Source organism: Metopolophium dirhodum, chromosome 6, assembly GCF_019925205.1.
Source record: "Metopolophium dirhodum isolate CAU chromosome 6, ASM1992520v1, whole genome shotgun sequence".
NCBI lineage: Eukaryota > Metazoa > Arthropoda > Insecta > Hemiptera > Aphididae > Metopolophium > Metopolophium dirhodum.
Window position 1 is genome coordinate 6,871,150 of NC_083565.1, and position 19,125 is coordinate 6,890,274.

Consider the following 19,125-nt stretch of genomic DNA (forward strand, 5'->3'; position numbering starts at 1 on the left):
TTTATTATGTAACTCTTTACTCTTATTTTCAGTACTCGAAATGGACCGGAACGCACCGAAATGGTGTTGCGGTTCGTAATATTTGCCTTTGCGTCAGTTCCGGTTGGTTAAAATAAAATTTGAATATAACAGTTCCGGAATTCCGGATCGTAACATTTTATGTAAATATTGAAAAAAAAATTTAGTTGCCATTCGGTAAGACCTATTCATAGGTAGACCTATAAACTATGGACCTAAGACGTTTATGACGTGTATCACAATCGATGGGATTAAAATTATCAAATTTGCTTTTGACAAATAATAAAATATAAATCCTATTAAAGCGTGCGTTGTCGACTGTCATTAATTTCTTTGTCTTACGTTATGAATTATGATCAAAAATGCAAGTAACTATTTTCTAATTTACCTACTTATCTACCAGTTCCACAGCCAAGATTTTTTTTCGGTATTTGGCGGGGGGAGGGCCACAATATTTTATTGATATAGGGTATTATCGGATTACTACAACAAAATAAGTTTGTTCATATTTGGGATTATAAATAAATTTCAAAAACTCCCATAATATTTCCCTGGCTGCGTGACTAATATTACCTTTTGTATTCCTTATTGCTGTCAATTTAAACTAGTGTTTTTTTTAAAAAGAAAAAAGGGCGGACAAGTGGGTAGGTACCACTCTGCTGCACAGTAGTTTTCGTGTATAATATTATTGGCACAAATAGGGAGGGGGGCTTGAGTCCCCCCCAAAAAATGTAGTCAATTTGCGCTTATGGTAATAATGTAATGATAATGTGTTAAATTTGAATTCAATGATAAACACTTTTATACGTAAAACGTTTCTACGAGCAGAGACGGAATTTAGGACTAGAACACTTGTATAAAATATAATCTAATTTAATAATTAAAAAAAAATGGTAAAAAAAAAAATTGTTCATGGATTTAAATAGTTTAAAAAGAGTTAAAATAATTTAAAATGTACCTATCATGTAAATGGGAAATGATATGAAAAATGTTGATATTGTCATATGAAAGATAATTTTTCATTTAGTGTGCTGATTGCTGAAGTTCTTATTATACTTAAAACTTATAATATTCTATAATAAATAGAAATAATATTATGATACGTATGATAAAAAAATAAAACAATTTTTTGTTTATAATTTATAATTTATTTTTAAATTTAGAACACAAACAACGTTGAAAGAAGGCGTACAGTTACCACCACCCGACTATTTGATGTGCAAATTGATCGATATGGTGAACGTTGAGAACCCCCCTTGCTCCAATTGCGACAAACGCGAACCGTCCTCAATGTATTTTTGCTCCACTTGTGGTAAGCATGCATGAGTGTTTTATAATAAACCTCCCACGTCCTATTCACCCAATACCCTTGGGTGGGTAGAGGGTTTACTCTGTATTTGTACCTATTAAAAAAAATAAATTATCATCGACTTTGTAGGTCAAGCCTTGTGCAAGCCCTGCCGAGAAAACACTCACCGTGCAAAAATGTTTTCGTCACACGACATTGTGCAAATGTCCAAGCGCTTGGCGGACAAAACAGAAATAGTAAGCCACACACATGCACAAAAACACATAATATACCAGTGTACCACTATAAGCTCGGATTAAGTCCTTTAGAGTAGTGATATTTAATTATTGGAATTATTGGTGGTCAATGGGTTGCGATATAGGTATACATATACATTTACAATAATTAAAAAATATAATTGTATATGATTAAAAACTTAAGATGTTATTATAGCGCACTATTTGTTTTGTCTCTGACCCACGGACAACATACAAATTTACGTTTATAGTAGAAACAATCCTGTGGCCGGTGTTATTACTTTTAATATGTAGAGTGAATTTACAAGTTCTTAAAATGTATTTCATTCAATTTAACAAAGCAAATAAAATTAACTTAATTATAATAATCATACTAAATATTAAAAAAATGGTCCGTTTTAAGTTCTAACACATACTATTGATGTACCTAAATTTTTTTTTAACTAGGTTAAATTAGTACCTAGGCCAAAAAAAAAAATATAACAACTAAAATAGGTTGCAAGTCCAACAAAATTGAATACCACTGCTCTGTATAGTTTCACGGACCATTATGAAGCTATAATTGTTGGTCTTAGACCTAGAAGCGTAACTATTATGTAGGGAAACATTATGACCCTGACTTCAATAATATACACCTACCTATAGGTTGAGAATTTTTTTACCTTCGCCACCCTACTACACACTATTAGAAGGATAAAATGCATTATATAATGTACATATGCAGTATAGTATGTAAATATAACAAATAAAATAGTGCCTAAATACTTGTGTAGTTGTGACAGTTGTGTGAGTGTGTGACTATATGACACATTCACATGCCTAAATTATTTACACATTACTAATATATTTCCGCTGGAAAATATTAGAAAAATAATGAAATTATGAAGGTCTTTGGGTTATACCTACAAATTACAATAGCCTATAGGCTAGGTTAGGTAAGGAATATTAGCAATAAGATAATATTTTAAAAACTTTTTTTTATTTTACGTATTATAACACGACAAATAGTAATAATACAATTGCAATAACAATAGTCAATAAATATTGAAATATGGAAATAACAAAACATTTTAATATTTATTATAATATTAATACATAATAATATATGTATTGTATACTATAATATATTATTGTTTATTACAGTATTGTTGTGTACTCACTACTCAATTGCGTGCCCAGGCATATTTTGTTAAGGGGTTGACTGAGGGACCACTACTTAACAATATTACACTTTTTTATTTGATCTCCATCAAAGAAAATATACACATATTATATAGATATGAACTTATAAAAATATATCATACAACTTGGCGGTATCATATTAAGTACCTATATAGCCTATAGCTGGTATTTAATATAGGAACATACATTTTGGATTAATACTACATAGTGGCGTATTTAGGTTTTTGTCTTGGGGGGGGGGGGGGGGCAGTAGCCCCTCCTTTAAAGTAAAAGGCCCTAAGTTAGGACTCCGAAAACTTTTGCATAATATATTATATAGCCTATGGAGGGGGATGATCTCTTCTTTATCCCTCACCCCCGTAAATACGCCACTGGTACTACAAATCTTCATGATATGAAAACATTTTTTAACCGACATTTTAACGTAGGGATCCAGCTTTATACGCTTTGATTATACCCCTCTTTCAATCCGGACTTATATGGGTACTATTATAATAAATAAATATAAAATAATATTACATTGTCATAGATATGGAGATATTTTAATATTTCTATAGACGTTTGTAGAACGCGTGTAAATATAATAATAAGTAGGTAGGAACATAGTATAAAAAGTGATATTGTTTTTAAACTGTATATATTAAAAACGTTTCCGTAGTGTCCAAAGCACGACGAAAAGATCAGCTATTTTTCGAGTACTCAGAAACACGTGATCTGTACCAGTTGCGTACGTGAAAAGCCTCCCGAGAGTCGCAAGGCATGTGTAGACATAGACGTAGCTTATAATCAAAACTTGAAAAAATTAGATAGAGCCCTTTTAGTAAGTGGTTTTTGATTGTGTTGTCGTCAAACACGTGTATTAATTGGAAAACGTGTTTCAGTCGGTCTACGACATGCAGAGTACAATCCGCGAGGGCGTAGTGGCATGTCACACGCTCCTAGAAGAACTACGGCAAAATACAGACACGGAGAAAATGACTATACACAATTTCGTGCAAACTCTCCACGATGCCATCAATAAAATACAAACCGATATGCACTTGGAAGTCCAACGGTAATTTTACTTATTGTTTTCGTTCTATTATTATTATTGATCTGGATTCTGGACACAATTTGTAGCGTATTAAAATCAATAATTAATAATACTATGTAGGTAATAATATTACTAATATAATATATTTACTAGTTTACACATATTAGTATTAGGTAAAAAACTCGTAATATAGCATTGAGTACTATAATATTTACATATACTTAATGGTAATAAATATGATATGAACCGTTTATTTAATATATTGAGTTAACCAAAATTTTGGTATATTACATTTATAATTAAATATGTTGTACCTATACCTATTATTATAGACCCATCGTTTATTTTTAAAAGTTACATTGTACACTTTATGCTTTGTTATTCCTAAAAAACTTATATGGGTGGACGAATGTTTGGATATTTATGAGTGACAAAGTGATTTACTCCAGTCATGACTCATGTATAGTTGATTCTAATGTAGCCTCAACAAATCTTCAATACCATCTCAAATCTCTGAAACTCCCACTGGCATGTCAAAGTTAACGAAATTAAATCTGTCAGTACAACTTTCTCTCTCTGTCGTGGCCAGCCACTACGAGTATACTCAAATAAGAATACATACCTATAAATACTAAAACTGACATAGCCAAATACCTAGGGCTAACCTTTGATAAATGCCTGACTGGGAAAAAAACACACACTTTTAACAAAATAAAAATATATAGACATTAGACGTCTTTATCAACTCCGGTTTCCGACTTATCCTAGGTAAATATTCAAAAATCCGCTTTAAAAATAAAATACATATTTTCGACTATTACTACTTAAACCCAGAATGATGTTTGATATATTGATATACATCATTTCATAATATATAAGGGCTCAGCTAAAGAGTCAAATACACAAAAACATTTAAATATTACAAAATAAAATCCTCAAAATAATAATTATACAATACTTAAAAAATGTCCTTCAAAATTGATCCAACATAAATTATATTTAAATTTACGTTGCATTATCACGATTGATGCAAGTCATAAAAAAACAACCTATCTATATATATAGGTACTCTTATACATTTGCCTGCACGTGACGAAAATGTTGTTAGTCAGACAATCAGACCATAGAATTAATTAGGTACATTTTAACTTATTCTGTGGTTAGACCATTGTCCATTGTGCAGTCGCCGCTTCGTTTGTCTGATACATAGATACATAATGCGTAATAAAAATAATACGACGAAGCAAAACAAACATCAGCTATTTAATTGTATTATTTTTTTTGGGACAGTTATGGTAAATTGTTATCAAATTGTATCTATACTTCTAAAAGAGCTACTTACAATCCACATGATGTTATAATGTAGGTAGTTGTCAATTGTGATTCACACTTGAAACATAAATCTTAGTGTGTTTTTTTTTTAACAGCAGATAGAACTAGCACTTATAATTAGTCATATACTTACTCATATCATAATTAATTGCCGCACGAGGTAAAGTTTTGTAGATTCACGCTATATGCCTGACGTATGTAGTTTCTGTACCTACAAATTATATATTTTTTATAAAATTACAATATTTTATTTTATTTTTATTTTTATTTGCAGACAATATGAAATAAAAGAAAGAGCTTTTCGTAATCAGCTTTTGACTTTAAGTGCAGTGCTTCCAATTTTGCAACATCACATTCTTCTTTGTAGAAATTTTGTATCAACTTCAAATAAGTATCATTTTCTTGAGATTGTGTCTTTAATGCTCGATCGATTAAATACTATTGTGAAAATTCCACAGCCGACAAAGTAATTGATATTTGATATGAATGCTCATAAATCCATCATATACCTAATAATATTATAACAATGATTAATGAGTTATATTTTTTTACAGGCCTTTATTGACCAGCACAATAAAAACGAATTACCGTTCTGAGTTTGCTCAGTGTTTAGAACCATGGTTTGGTAAATCAGATGTAATGGACTCCGGCATATATGAATCATCGAAAAATATAAACAGTCTTGCAGCTAAGTCCAAAGAAAACTTAAACTTATCACATTCTACATTGCCTAGTAAAAGACAACATTCTGCTCTTAAAGCTAAAGCTCTAGAAGGTGAAGGTACTTTTTCTAATCATTGTCGAAGTTTTGATTCTCAGATCAAGGTAAATTCATTAATTATAGATATATTATTCACTTACTGATATTATAATATGCTTTGTTTAATAATATTACAATATATTGTGTATATCGTGCGGGAAGTGAGCGGCACTAGTGCGGCAATTTTGCCCAACGCTGAAATTGTCTTCCCGCACGAGCTACACATACTAATTGCCTGTTTTTATAGTGAATAACTCAAGTTACAGGTACTTTTTCATAATAAAATAAAATACAAATATAATATAATATATAAGAGTTGGTAAGTATGTCATATTTGCCGATAGGTAGCATACTACAGTTTTTTGGTAGGAACATACTACAAGAGTACTATATTTTGTGTTATTAAATTAATACTATAAATAATGTTTGTTTAGGAACTGGGAACTCAATTGAGTTGTGTGAAAGACCGTTTAAATGAATTACAGAGAGAAGTAAGAGCTCTCCAAGGTACTAAATCTCCTGCTGTGCCTCCTTTGATATTGAGGCATCAAAATATTATCAGAGATTGTCTTCGTTTAAATGATACTCTTGATAAAAATAGAATAGAATTAGAAAGATTGAGATCTGTGTTCCAAACTATTTGGCAAGAACAATTATATAGAATTCACGTTGAACAAGATATATTCCAGTCACAAGTATATTTTAATGATTTAAAATGTTTAATTCTTAGATTAATATTGTTTAAATAAATTATTTATATGATTCTTTAGATGACTGATATAACAAATTTGCAAAGTGAAGTTAAACAGTTAGCAACATTGGCGCAACAATTAGATCCTTATGTCAAGCGATTGACATCCAAGCCAAATAATAATGAAATGGCAGATTTAAAGAGTTTATTGGATCGACTAAGTTCTCTTCAGCAAACCCAAAGGTTAAATATTTTACCAGTACAACATAATATGTAAAATATAGTTCAATATCTAATGACATGGGAAAACTATGTTTATATCAATACATATTGTTTATTTTCCAATATTAAAATATATTTTACCATCTTATTTTGTAGATTTCCAATGGGATGCCACAAAATGGAATCTCACTGCATGAGCAGTTCGTCACCTTTATCTGACACAATATACGCCAAAGATAATAGACCAGAAACTCCAGTTAGAGAAAAAGATCAACAAATGTTATATTTTCATAAGACGCAATCTACTAAGAGTGTATTATCTCATATAGTAGATAAAGTCTGCGTACGGGACAAAACGTTTCAGGAATTTAGAGAGAGAAGCAAGTCTGAAGGCCGTATAAAAGATTGTCCAATTAGATCTAAACCAAAAAATGGTAGGATTAGTATTATAGACTTTTAACTATAAATATAACAATATATAATCTATAATAAAAATGAATGATTGTCTGTGTGTGTGTCCTTTATGCATTTCTAAACCGTTCATCCAATTGCGATGATATTTGGTAAAGAGATAGATTAGACCTCTGGGAAGAAGATATGTTAATTTAAAAAGGATAAATTAGAGGTCCGACCCGGGGAGGTGCTCAAATAACAAGGTTTTTGAGGTTTACAATAGAAATGCTTGTTTGTAAATTGTTGCTATTGGTTTTAATAATAATAATAACTGTTAACTGTTGGCGCAATGTCACTAATGACGTATTTTAGTACAGAATGTCTCAAGATCGAACCACGGTTTTGGTTGGACCAATGTTTTGCATTGTTTTACCTTATTTTACATTAATAGTTTGGTTTTTTTTTATTCATCGGATTTTAGTACGGTTAGGTTAGGTTAGGGTTTTGTATTAATTGATTGCATTGATCCGCCGTAGGTTAAATTAAGTAAAAACGACAAACTTAGGATAGCTTTGATACTTTAGAGTTAAAATATACACTTACGTAAAAACCACACGGGATCCGCGATTTACCGCAGTTAGATTGCCTACCTGATAATAATATAATATACTGCTAAAGCGAATTTCACTGACAACACCGGTCGGGATGGCTATACATTTAAAATATAATATAATTTACTTAAAAAGACATTGCTTTCACAGCGCGTTACATCCAGATGAGTTGAACGATCACAATTTTTTTCTAGGCAACGCCTGGTAATTTTCCTATATATAATGTAAAAATCGTGTGTCACGGTGTTTGTGATCACACTCCTCCAAAACGGGTTGACTAACCCTAATGACATTTTTTCGTTTATTTGGTAGGTATGATATTAGGTCGTAATGTATTTTTCACCCGCCTAGGTCCAACCCTGGGAGGTGCTTTAACGGGTATTTTAAGATTTACGGTGGGAAATGTTTGTTTATAAATGGTTGCTATTGGTTATAGGAGAAATAATTAGTAGACATTAGTATTTATTATTTGGTTGCCATTGGTTAATCGGGCAGATTAGGTGCAAGCATGCATCAAATCAAATGTTCGTACATTGCCTACTTGATATGCTATTGAATATTGTCCACGGTGATCCAACGTAGTTGGATTGCCTACCAGGGAGGCTTAGTTGCACCCAGTTGGAGTTGAACAGTCACAACTTTTTTTAAAAGCTGTAATTTTTTACAGGCAACGAAGTGCGCATGATCAGCTAGTATAATATATTATAATATAATATAGATTATACAATATGTATACAACATACTCTTCCTTGATATTTATTTAATAGTTATTTAATAGTTGCAGGTGAAGAATGCGTAAAAAATACAAGAGCATGTTCTTTATACCAAATGATAGATATTCGTGATATGCAACATCTTGCAGCTCAATCGACTTCAAATATACATGAACGGGTATTATATTTTAATCTACAAATTAATAAGTAGAATATTTTTTAGCATCCAATAATATGTATTTAATCTTATTTTTAGGATTTAAATGCTGAAATGATGTGTGATAAATTAAGAGAATATTTAAAAGATCATTTGAAAAAAAAACTGAATGTTGAGATTATAGATGACGATAAAGGTAATTTAAAAATTGTATTGCTATAATGAATTATTTTGTCTTTTTGGTATGAAACAGTTTATTTTTGTGCCTAATACATATTATATTCATATATCATATATACATATATCCATTGTTCAAAAATCAAATTAAAAAAAAAATTAACTTTTTTAAATTTTATTAATAATTGTTAATTATTATATTAGGTATATAAGGAATTTTTATTGGGTTTAATTTTTATTTATTACCTATATAACGTTTATAATACTGACATAACCTGTTAAACAATAATTGATACTAACATTAATCAAATAGTAAATATAAATATAAGTAACTACTAACTGCTAACTGTTAAAATAAATTACTGTCAAATTGTTTATATGTTTTAGGATACCAAAAGCAGGAACATAAGAAAACTTTTGAATATGTTGAAGGAATGATTGGAGAAGTTGAAACTATCAGTTGTGAAGGACCAAAAGTTTGTCGTAAACAAGGAGGAAGAATTCACAAGAAACCAATGCCACCACCTGCACAAGATCCTATGCCTATACCTGTGGCTGCACCAAGAAAATATAAGAGATATCCACATTCGGACACTGAAGATGGTGCTAATATGTACCAAGAATCTATATCGTTCCGGTTAGAAAATATTAATAACATTATACATCTAGCAAGTTATTTATAAAAAACTAAAATTATTAAAAAATTGTTGATATAGAGACATAGGACATTGTGATATATTATTTAATATATACAAAATAGGTGTATCATATTCATTTAAAACATATGAATAGGTAAGACAAAATAAATAAATTCATACTTCATACTTTGGTACCTATTATGTTAAATAATTATTTACTCGAGCTGAATTTAAATAAAACTAAACATATTATTTTCAATGTTCAAAATATCACTATCTAAACCTCCCCCCCCTGGATATGCCAAACAATTTAGTAAACAGTAAAACAAATTTATGAATAAGAACCATACACCTTCAACACAAGTTTAACTTAAAGCAAATGCAATTTGTCTTTATCATATTAGTTCTTACTTGTAATTTATCTCGAAAATAAATAAATACAATTACAAATACCTACTGAAATACTTACTCATTCAGTTGTTGCCCGTGTGCAGCTGAAAAAAGTTACAATAAAATTCAAAATACTTTTATAGCTTTATCACTAATACGGTATTATTAATACCAATCAGTAATATATTGAGAGTTAGGCTTTGCTTAGTTTGAGTAAACCTGTAAACCTTAGCCTTAGTGACGACTGACGAGTATTAGTAACATTTTATAGAACTTTATGTGATTGAATATACTCAATAGTAAAGTAGGTATGCTTTAAATAATCTCGGTATAAGTACAAAGTATAAAATATCATTAATCAAATAATAAAACATATTAAAAATATTTTGTTGCTATAAAAAATTATTGAATTGTCTGAAATTTTCTAGGCACATTACTTCTCCCGAGGGCGATAAATGTACTCGAACAACAAATTCAGTCCGTTGTCGATCTAAAAAAACAGGACCTGTTCGGAAGCAAAGATCGTGGGAAACATTTCCAACTCGAAAGAAATCGATTACTCCAGAGCCAAGTAAATTTTGTCGTGATCCAGAATCTTTTCGTAGTCAATTCGATCTCAATACTTTCCAAGACGGATTACGAAAAGCTGATAGTTTTGAAGGACATGAAGAAGCTGTAAGTTCACTTGTAAGAGAATTTCATAAAGTACGGTCCTTAGATAAAAAATCAAAAAAAGCAGAACAATAAAAATAATATATTAATATATATATAAAAAATAATTATAATTAGTGTAATTTGTGTTAATATATTTATTATATAACTTAAGCCAAATATTATAAGTTTTTTGGACCTTTATAACCTACATTATTATGAAATATCTGTTTTTTTTTTTTTAGAAAATATATCTGTTTCAATATTGATAACTAAATAATATGTTCTAAATTTTTTTTTAAATTTTTGTAGGTTATTAAACATTTGATTTTACATTCTTATTAAGTTGTTTTGAATGTTTATATATTATTTTTGTTTTTGGAACTTGCATCTTATAAAGTAATATAGTTAATTTAGAAATTTTACAATTTCTTTCATTAAATGTTTCAATTATTATTGCAAAAATAGCCCATTTGCATACTTATTTATTTTGTATGAATCTAACGCAGTTATTTTATATTTAGTATTCCATTATGATGTTAATTTTTTTACCGTTCTATTATCATTTTATCAATATTCAATATTGAACGACAGAAAATTCTTCTCTATTATGCACAAAAATATTCACGTACCTAAATTTTACACATTACATGACTGATTTATCCTTGTTGTAGACACACAAATATATTATTAATTGTTAAATTGACCAAAATAATTGGAAATGGAGTGTTAACTATGTGAGAGAAGCACATACATACAGTGAAACCTGCTTATAACTGACTACCTTTAAGACGATAATTTCCTTACAATAAAAAATAATAACAGTACCGTTTAACTTGTATCCCATATATTTTAGTCTCCCTATAACTCGGAAAACCCTATAACACGGAAACTCCTTTATAACGAAAAAATAAATTGGTATACCGAGCGATTCCGTAGTATCTTCTAACATTACTACTATAGTCACTATAATACTGTTTGTTTTATTGGCATGCTTTTTTAGATTATGGACTTAAATAACAATTAATCCTTATTCCTAATATTTTAAAGTATCATACAGTTTCTACTTTATACAGTTTCCACTTTACTCTATATGTAATAAAGATAATATTTCCACACCAAACTAAAATGTTTTCATATTGTATGTTCGATATCCTTATACTGTTAATAGTTTATTTTGGTGTGATGTATTTTCAATTTTTAGTAGCTATTAAAGTTAATCATCAAACAAGTTCTTTCTTTTTCTTTTCTTTTTTTCAAATAGAGGCTTTTTTAATAGCTTGTTGTGAAAATCTAATATGTGTTGATGAATGATGATTCATAATAAGTTTAATGTATATCTTGTTATCATAAGTTACCTAGCACAATCAATGGTACTAGAATTTTTACTCTATGCAATTAAATTAATTTTAATTTTATTTTAAACCTTATATATATAGTTTATAGATACTCATATTTATGTTATTACTTAAATTACAATATTAAAATAAACAATGTGTTTACTTAAGTCATTTAGAGGACACTTCACTTTAATTCAATGTATTATATCTTATACCTAATGTCTTATGATATATCTGACATACAAAATTTACTTTCTGAATTTCCTATTTAGTTTTGTTGTTTTTAATTTTAGAGTAAATCGACCTATATCATCCAATTTAGACAGTAAAATTATCTGTGCTCTCTCATTGGTTTTTTTTCAACATTTTAATTTTAAAGCAACTTACAAGAGGATATTATATAAACAAAAACACTTATAACTTTAAAATACGTACGTGAAGTTGGCACCCCGACATTCTTCGATCAGAATCCAATCAACATCATTTTTTTGCAACCATTTTGCAACAATTTGCAACGCTCATTAAAAAATTTGCAACACATTTTTTACGGTGCTACAGACAAACATAGCATTGGGGTGCCAAATTCACGTGGCACCCCGAAACCTTCCGATAGGCTCCAAATCGGTGTCACTTTTTTGCAACCAATTTTCAATAATTTGCAACGGCTTTTTTTAAATTTGCAACACATTTTTTACGGTGCTACAGAAAAACATAGCATCGGGGTGCCAAATTTACGTGGCACCCCGATATCGTCCGATCGGTTCCAAATCGGTGTCACTTTTTTGCAACCAATTTGCAATAATTTGCAACGGCTTTTTTTAAATTTGCAACACATTTTTTACGGTGCTACAGAAAAACATAGCATCGGGGTGCCAAATTTACGTGGCACCCCGACATCGTCCGATCGGTTCCAAATCGGTGTCACTTTTTTGCAACCAATTTGCAATAATTTGCAACGGCTTTTTTTAAATTTGCAACTTCACCCAGTCTCCGGAAAATCCGATTTACTGATGCCGTGCCAACTTATCGCAACATTCCCACTTTTGAATTTTTATATCTTCCCACACTAAAAATATTATTCATATAAGTTTTAAGTTTGTAAAATATAGAAAATATTATTAGTATAAATTCCCTACAGCCGTACAGGCCAAGTTACTTACCTACATAATAATATTCAATCGTACATTACTATCCAAATGATTATCACTCATTAGTTATTTTAATACCTTTTTAATGAATATTTTTTTAACGAACTTTTGTTATTAATTTCAATCATGTTAAGTTAATAGTATTTATTTACCTAATTCAAACTTATTTTATGTATTAAAAATGTCTATGACCTTACTTTGTAGTTGAATTGAAAAAATATTCTTAACTTAACTGAGTTGAAAAATATTCATTAATACTTTCCCAAATGATACAAATCTACTACAGCTAATAGTATATCTTGCAATATATCTATTTTTATGTGAATCAATTTGGATTTACCATATTAACAACATTTTTACAGTTTTTATGTGTTAATATAATATTAATTTATAGTTCTCAATCATAAGTACCTTATAATTTTAATTTTAATTTTTTTTTTATATTTTTTATCTAAAAAAAAAAAAGTATTTGAATTAAAATAATTAAATGATCAAAAATCATTTGGCTTGGTGGTCATAATATAACATATATATATAATTATTAATTGTACATAAACAGGAATGAATAATGACAAAAATAATTACAATTTATAATCCTTTATTCAATGTTACAAAACAATTGTTTATTTTTGGTACTATAAACCTTTAATTATAATTTCTGTATATTATAAAACTTTAAAACCTTAGATAAAATAAGCAAGAACTTTTTACTTAATTTTACAAATATAAATATTTGAGCACTCATAAAATGTTTTTTTCAATCTAACAAAAGTTAGTTAAAAAAATATTCATTAAAAAGGTATTATAATAACTAATGAGTGATAATCATTTGGATAGTAATGTACGATTGAATATTATTATGTAGGTAAGTAACTTGGCCTGTACGGCTGTAGGGAATTTATATTAATAATATTTTCTATATTTTACAAACTTAAAACTTATATGAATAATATTTTTAGTGTGGGAAGATATAAAAATTCAAAAGTGGGAATGTTGCGATAAGTTGGCACGGCATCAGTAAATCGGATTTTCCGGAGACTGGGTGAAGTTGCAAATTTAAAAAAAGCCGTTGCAAATTATTGCAAATTGGTTGCAAAAAAGTGACACCGATTTGGAACTGATCGGACGATGTCGGGGTGCTACCCCTAAACGGAATTTCGGTTATGCCGCCGTAAAAAATGCGTTGCAAATTTTTTGATTGACGTTGCAAAATGTTGCAAATTGGTTGCAAAAAAGTGACACCGATTCTGAACCGATCGGACGATGTCGGGGTGCTACCCCTAAACGGAATTTCGGTTATGCCGCCGTAAAAAATGCGTTGCATTTTTTGATCGACGTTTCAAAATGTTGCAAATTGGTTGCAAAAAAGTGACACCGATTTGGAACCGATCGGACGATGTCGGGGTGCCACGTGAATTTGGCACCCCGATGCTATGTTTTTCTGTAGCACCGTAAAAAATGTGTTGCAAATTTTTTAATGAGCGTTGCAAATTGTTGCAAATTGGTTGCAAAAAATTGACACGGACATGGAGCCTATCGGAAGGTTTCGGGGTGCCACGTGAATTTGGCACCCCAATGCTATGTTTGTCTGTAGCACCGTAAAAAATGTGTTGCAAATTTTTTAATGAGCGTTGCAAATTGTTGCAAAATGGTTGCAAAAAAATGATGTTGATTGGATTCTGATCGAAGAATGTCGGGGTGCCAACTTCACGTACGTCTTTAAAATAGCTTTAAAATTAACAGGATAATGTTATTGTCTTTAAGTTTGATAATAATAAATTTACTCTATTTTTGAAAACAACAAAACTGTATTGTAAATGAGGAATGCAAAATGTATAATAGATACCTGGTCTGGTACCTATATTAACTTAGGTATCTACTATTTGGTATATATGACAGAGAAAACCAATGCTTATATATAGTGTCCTCTCAAAATGATCATAATATTTATTATAAAATATTATGTTTCATTATAAGGGTTATAACATTGTAAGGTTATACCTAATGTACTATATATTTTATGTGATATATACATGTTATACAACAACATAATATTGGTTTTGTTTTAATATTATAAATTATAATGCTATGTATTATTATTCATATTTCATTATTTATTGTTACATTGTTTTATTTGAAATTTATGTTTTATATCAATTTATAATAATCGTCTTACGTCTAGTTGTCTACTGGATAATTTGAAATCGAGTATCTTATTTACTTTAACTTCCCAGCGTTTAAAAAAAAATTGTTTGTAACATACGTATTTTAACAAGTTAAGAACGATGGTGTAAAAAAAATTTTTCGGAATCATTTTTTGGAAGTTATATCCTTTCAAAGTTTGCGATTTTATATTTACACGCATACGCACGACATTACTTGTGTATGTATGTTTTATCACATAGTATAAAGAAAACGCATAAAAAAAGCAACTAAATGTATATTTTAGGTAATTTACAGCTGATATTCGTATATATTAAATTTAACGATACCTGTTTAATATTATCGTGAATCTGTGTACCTAAAAATATAGTATAATAATAAAAATACTATAATAGCTGTATTGTTATTATTTTATTCATGGCTAAAAATGAAAAAATAACACTCAAACGTGACGACGGAGAATGACAGGCCGTTGGTATCGATATGGAATAATAGACAAGTATTTTATGTTAACTAATTACAGTATTCCTTGAATCTTGAACTATTAACTAATTTAAATCCAGGTATATAAATTGTGTTACATTAATAAATAATAATGAATCAGTAAGTATATTTTACTTACAGCTATTGTATTAATTGTTAATTTTGACCTTGCGCCCTCTAGTATCCTCAGAAATGAGCAAAAGCACAAGCCATCGATTATTGATTTGGGTTTATCATCACTAAAATCAACTATCGATCACTATATTGCAATAGTACGTTGTCGCCAAAAATCCTGAATCCGTTAGCCAATGGTTAAGGACTTAGATCACGTAAAAGGATAAAAGAGCGTAAAAGAGCATCCAGCTACTGTGCCAATTGACAAAATCGCACCCTGTAAGGGTCCATAAGTCTATTTTTTTTCTTGCTGGTGTCTGTTGTTCTATTATAATTTATCATTATAGTTTTGAAATATTTTTTTCAAAATTACAGTGCAGTGTTGGCGAAGTAAAAAATTAGTTGCTACTATTATAAGGTTCTAGACTTAATGAGCACTAAAATTTCTTAAAATATGCAATTAAAATCACACAAATATGAATTATTATGTTATTTTTTGGTCAACTAATGTATTAATTTTTTTCCAATCGTATTAACTTACCTTTTAATTAGATAATTCGTCATGAAATACTGTAAGTTCCTTACAAATTTTAATTAAATTTTTCACTTCAATATCATAAAAAATACACATCATTGTAAAATCGATACATTCATCGCTTCGATCAGAATCTAAAATAATAAAATGATTAAAACAATTTTCAAACTGTCGGTTTTACTTTTACTCTAATACAAATTTAGATTTAAAAAAAATGACCATGATAATATCTGCAGGTGACTGGTGGAAACAGAATAGCAAGGGTGAAAATTGGTCTCGGTCCGGGTTGGGGGGGGGGGGGGAGGTACCATCCCTGAATGACAATCCTATATTTATATTATGTTTTTATAATCCAAAACGGAATACGCTTGTCGAAACTTGGCTGTTGACACAAATAATAAAATATTAAATAACTCAAATATAAATAAATATAATATAATATTGTAATTTGTACATTTAGAACTGTAATTAGAATAGCTATTAACAACATGTTGTGATCAATATAAGACAACGAGGTAAATTTTCTTATACACAGTATATTTTCAAATTACTTAATTACTTCGGTAGGTTTATGATCTGCAGTGGCGTACCCGGAGCCCCCCTATTAGGGGCTATATCACCTCCCTCCATTACCAATAAATCCTCTAATTTTAGTCTTCGGCATATTACCACAATAATTAATTTTAATATTTTATGCATTAGTTATCATATCCAGCGATTGAAAATTCCTGGACACATCACTGTACATGATAGACCAGTTGTTCCCAATTGGTGGTCTGCGGATTATCCAAATATACAATAGACATGGTTTCAAAAAAACTAAACGAAGCATAAATAACTTCTTCTTTTTTTTTGGGGGGGGGAGGTTGTCAGCTAAAGCTATGTTTTTTCCAGACTACTCAACACCCGTATTAACCAATATTAACCCGAATAATACTGGTTTTGAATACCCGAATGTTTTTTTAAACTTTTTATTCTGGTGTTTGAACACCCGAATACATCCAGCATCCAGCATCCGAAACCCGAAAAAATGATTCGGGGGCTAAGCCCTGCTTATATTATAAGTAGTAAGTACACACTGAATAAACGTTCAAATGAACGCAAGTAGTGTAATTATTTGTTACAAGAATTGTGTCGGATCTGATAGTTATCTTAATATATGTTGGAAAAACTAAACTAAACGCTACCTTCAATGACTTATTTTTTAGATACCTATCTATTCTTCTTCTTTTCGTTCCCAGGTAAATTGTTTTTTTCCATTATAAATATTTACAAATTATATAGCTTAAATTTATTCTTGTGTATACAATAATATTTACATTATATATAGGTACCTTGAATTAGTAATCTAATAATTAGGGGAGAAAATTTAATTTACAGTTATGTCGTTATATACAACATTAAATAGGTAGGTATATTAAGATAAAAATATATTTTACCGAACACCTGTTGAGGCGGCGCACGAAATTCAAGTATTATCAAATTACTAAATCGAGTTTTCCCAAAACACTATTGATAAGTCCTTTTGACAAATATACAACTGAATAGAACTATTAGGAACCTACCAAATACCAAATATTCGTAATAAATACTATTAATTTTCATAAAATTATAAAACTTTACTACGCTATAATTCCTGTGTTTGTGTATTGATTGATTGTATATTTTGTATGTATTGTGTAATTTATAGACATTGGCCTCGAACATAATTTGTAAGAATTTTTTAAATATAATTTGCATTTACTCTGATGACAGTCATAACAAATATATTTACTGTAGTAACTTTGATTGATATAGGTACCTGCATCGAAGAAAAATAAAACCAACTGAAGAAAAATATAAATACGGCAGGTACTATACATTTAAATGTTGTAAATAATAAAATATTTTTAATTTTGTTAAAAAAAAAATGCGTACTTAAATTTTTTTGTAATTTTATTGTACTACCATATTACATGTTAAGAAATATAATTTGAAGAATAAAACTATAAGAAGATTATAACATAGTAAAATATTCAATAAAAATAAAAAGTAATAGGTATTAACCGCTTTGCTGTAAAGTTAGACGTGGAGAGTAGGCACTGTGTAGTGTGTACCTCGTCGTAAATTAACTCACTTTAAATATTTTGAGTACGGATAGCAGCTGCATAGTGTGAGACTTGGGTGAACGAAATTCCATTGAATTCTCAAAGTCAAGTCCCGCAAAATAAAATTAGTTTGATAATTGTTAGAATGTAACCAGGCCGAGAAGGTAAAAAAAGGACTTTACTATTGGTTCAATGTCGGTATAATATTAATTATATTATACACATAAACATTTTAATTTGCTTCAGGTTATATGAAATGTATGGCTCAACATAATATTCATATATACCTAATAAAAATAATTAAGAACTGCCAAGTTTTATCAACAATATAATAATACATAATATACGGCAAGCTATCTGAGCTGCTGAATAACATAATAATGTGGCATGCTATTTGAGCTGCTAAAGAATACAATAAATCTGACCGTTCTGGTCCAACAGACTTAAAATTATATTTTATTAATGAACTAACTGATGCCCAAGCTATGTTGCCTGTTCGGCACAGCCAATATGAATGTAAAAAACGTAAAAATAATATAACAATAAAGAATGTATAAAAAACGACTAGCTGGTGGCTAGCTGCTACCTGTGCCTGTATAATAAAATTGACACACACGATATAATTATATTATAATAGTTGGCGATTTGCGCCTTCGACAATAATAATAATCGGGCGATTTGCGCTACAAAAGTTGTACAAAATGAATAATAATAAGCACCCAGCCCTTAGGGATTACTTTAG

The 19,125-nt window shown here is 29.5% G+C and overlaps 1 protein-coding gene across 1 annotated transcript in view; it reads left to right on the forward strand.

Moving 5' to 3' along the window:
• LOC132946210 (RING finger protein 207-like) overlaps positions 1-15,560 on the forward strand; it is a 28,302-nt gene extending 12,742 nt beyond the window's left edge. Inside the window, exons 2-15 of the mRNA XM_061016087.1 lie at positions 1,182-1,330; positions 1,457-1,563; positions 3,404-3,565; positions 3,627-3,799; positions 5,385-5,576; positions 5,665-5,935; positions 6,305-6,565; positions 6,641-6,804; positions 6,940-7,217; positions 8,566-8,678; positions 8,757-8,853; positions 9,222-9,471; positions 10,291-12,284; positions 14,730-15,560. Coding sequence (XP_060872070.1) covers positions 1,182-1,330; positions 1,457-1,563; positions 3,404-3,565; positions 3,627-3,799; positions 5,385-5,576; positions 5,665-5,935; positions 6,305-6,565; positions 6,641-6,804; positions 6,940-7,217; positions 8,566-8,678; positions 8,757-8,853; positions 9,222-9,471; positions 10,291-10,609 — 2,536 coding nt within the window. The 3' untranslated portion in view covers positions 10,610-12,284; positions 14,730-15,560. The remainder of the gene's footprint in view (positions 1-1,181; positions 1,331-1,456; positions 1,564-3,403; positions 3,566-3,626; positions 3,800-5,384; positions 5,577-5,664; positions 5,936-6,304; positions 6,566-6,640; positions 6,805-6,939; positions 7,218-8,565; positions 8,679-8,756; positions 8,854-9,221; positions 9,472-10,290; positions 12,285-14,729) is intronic.
• The last annotated feature ends 3,565 nt before the right edge of the window (positions 15,561-19,125 follow it).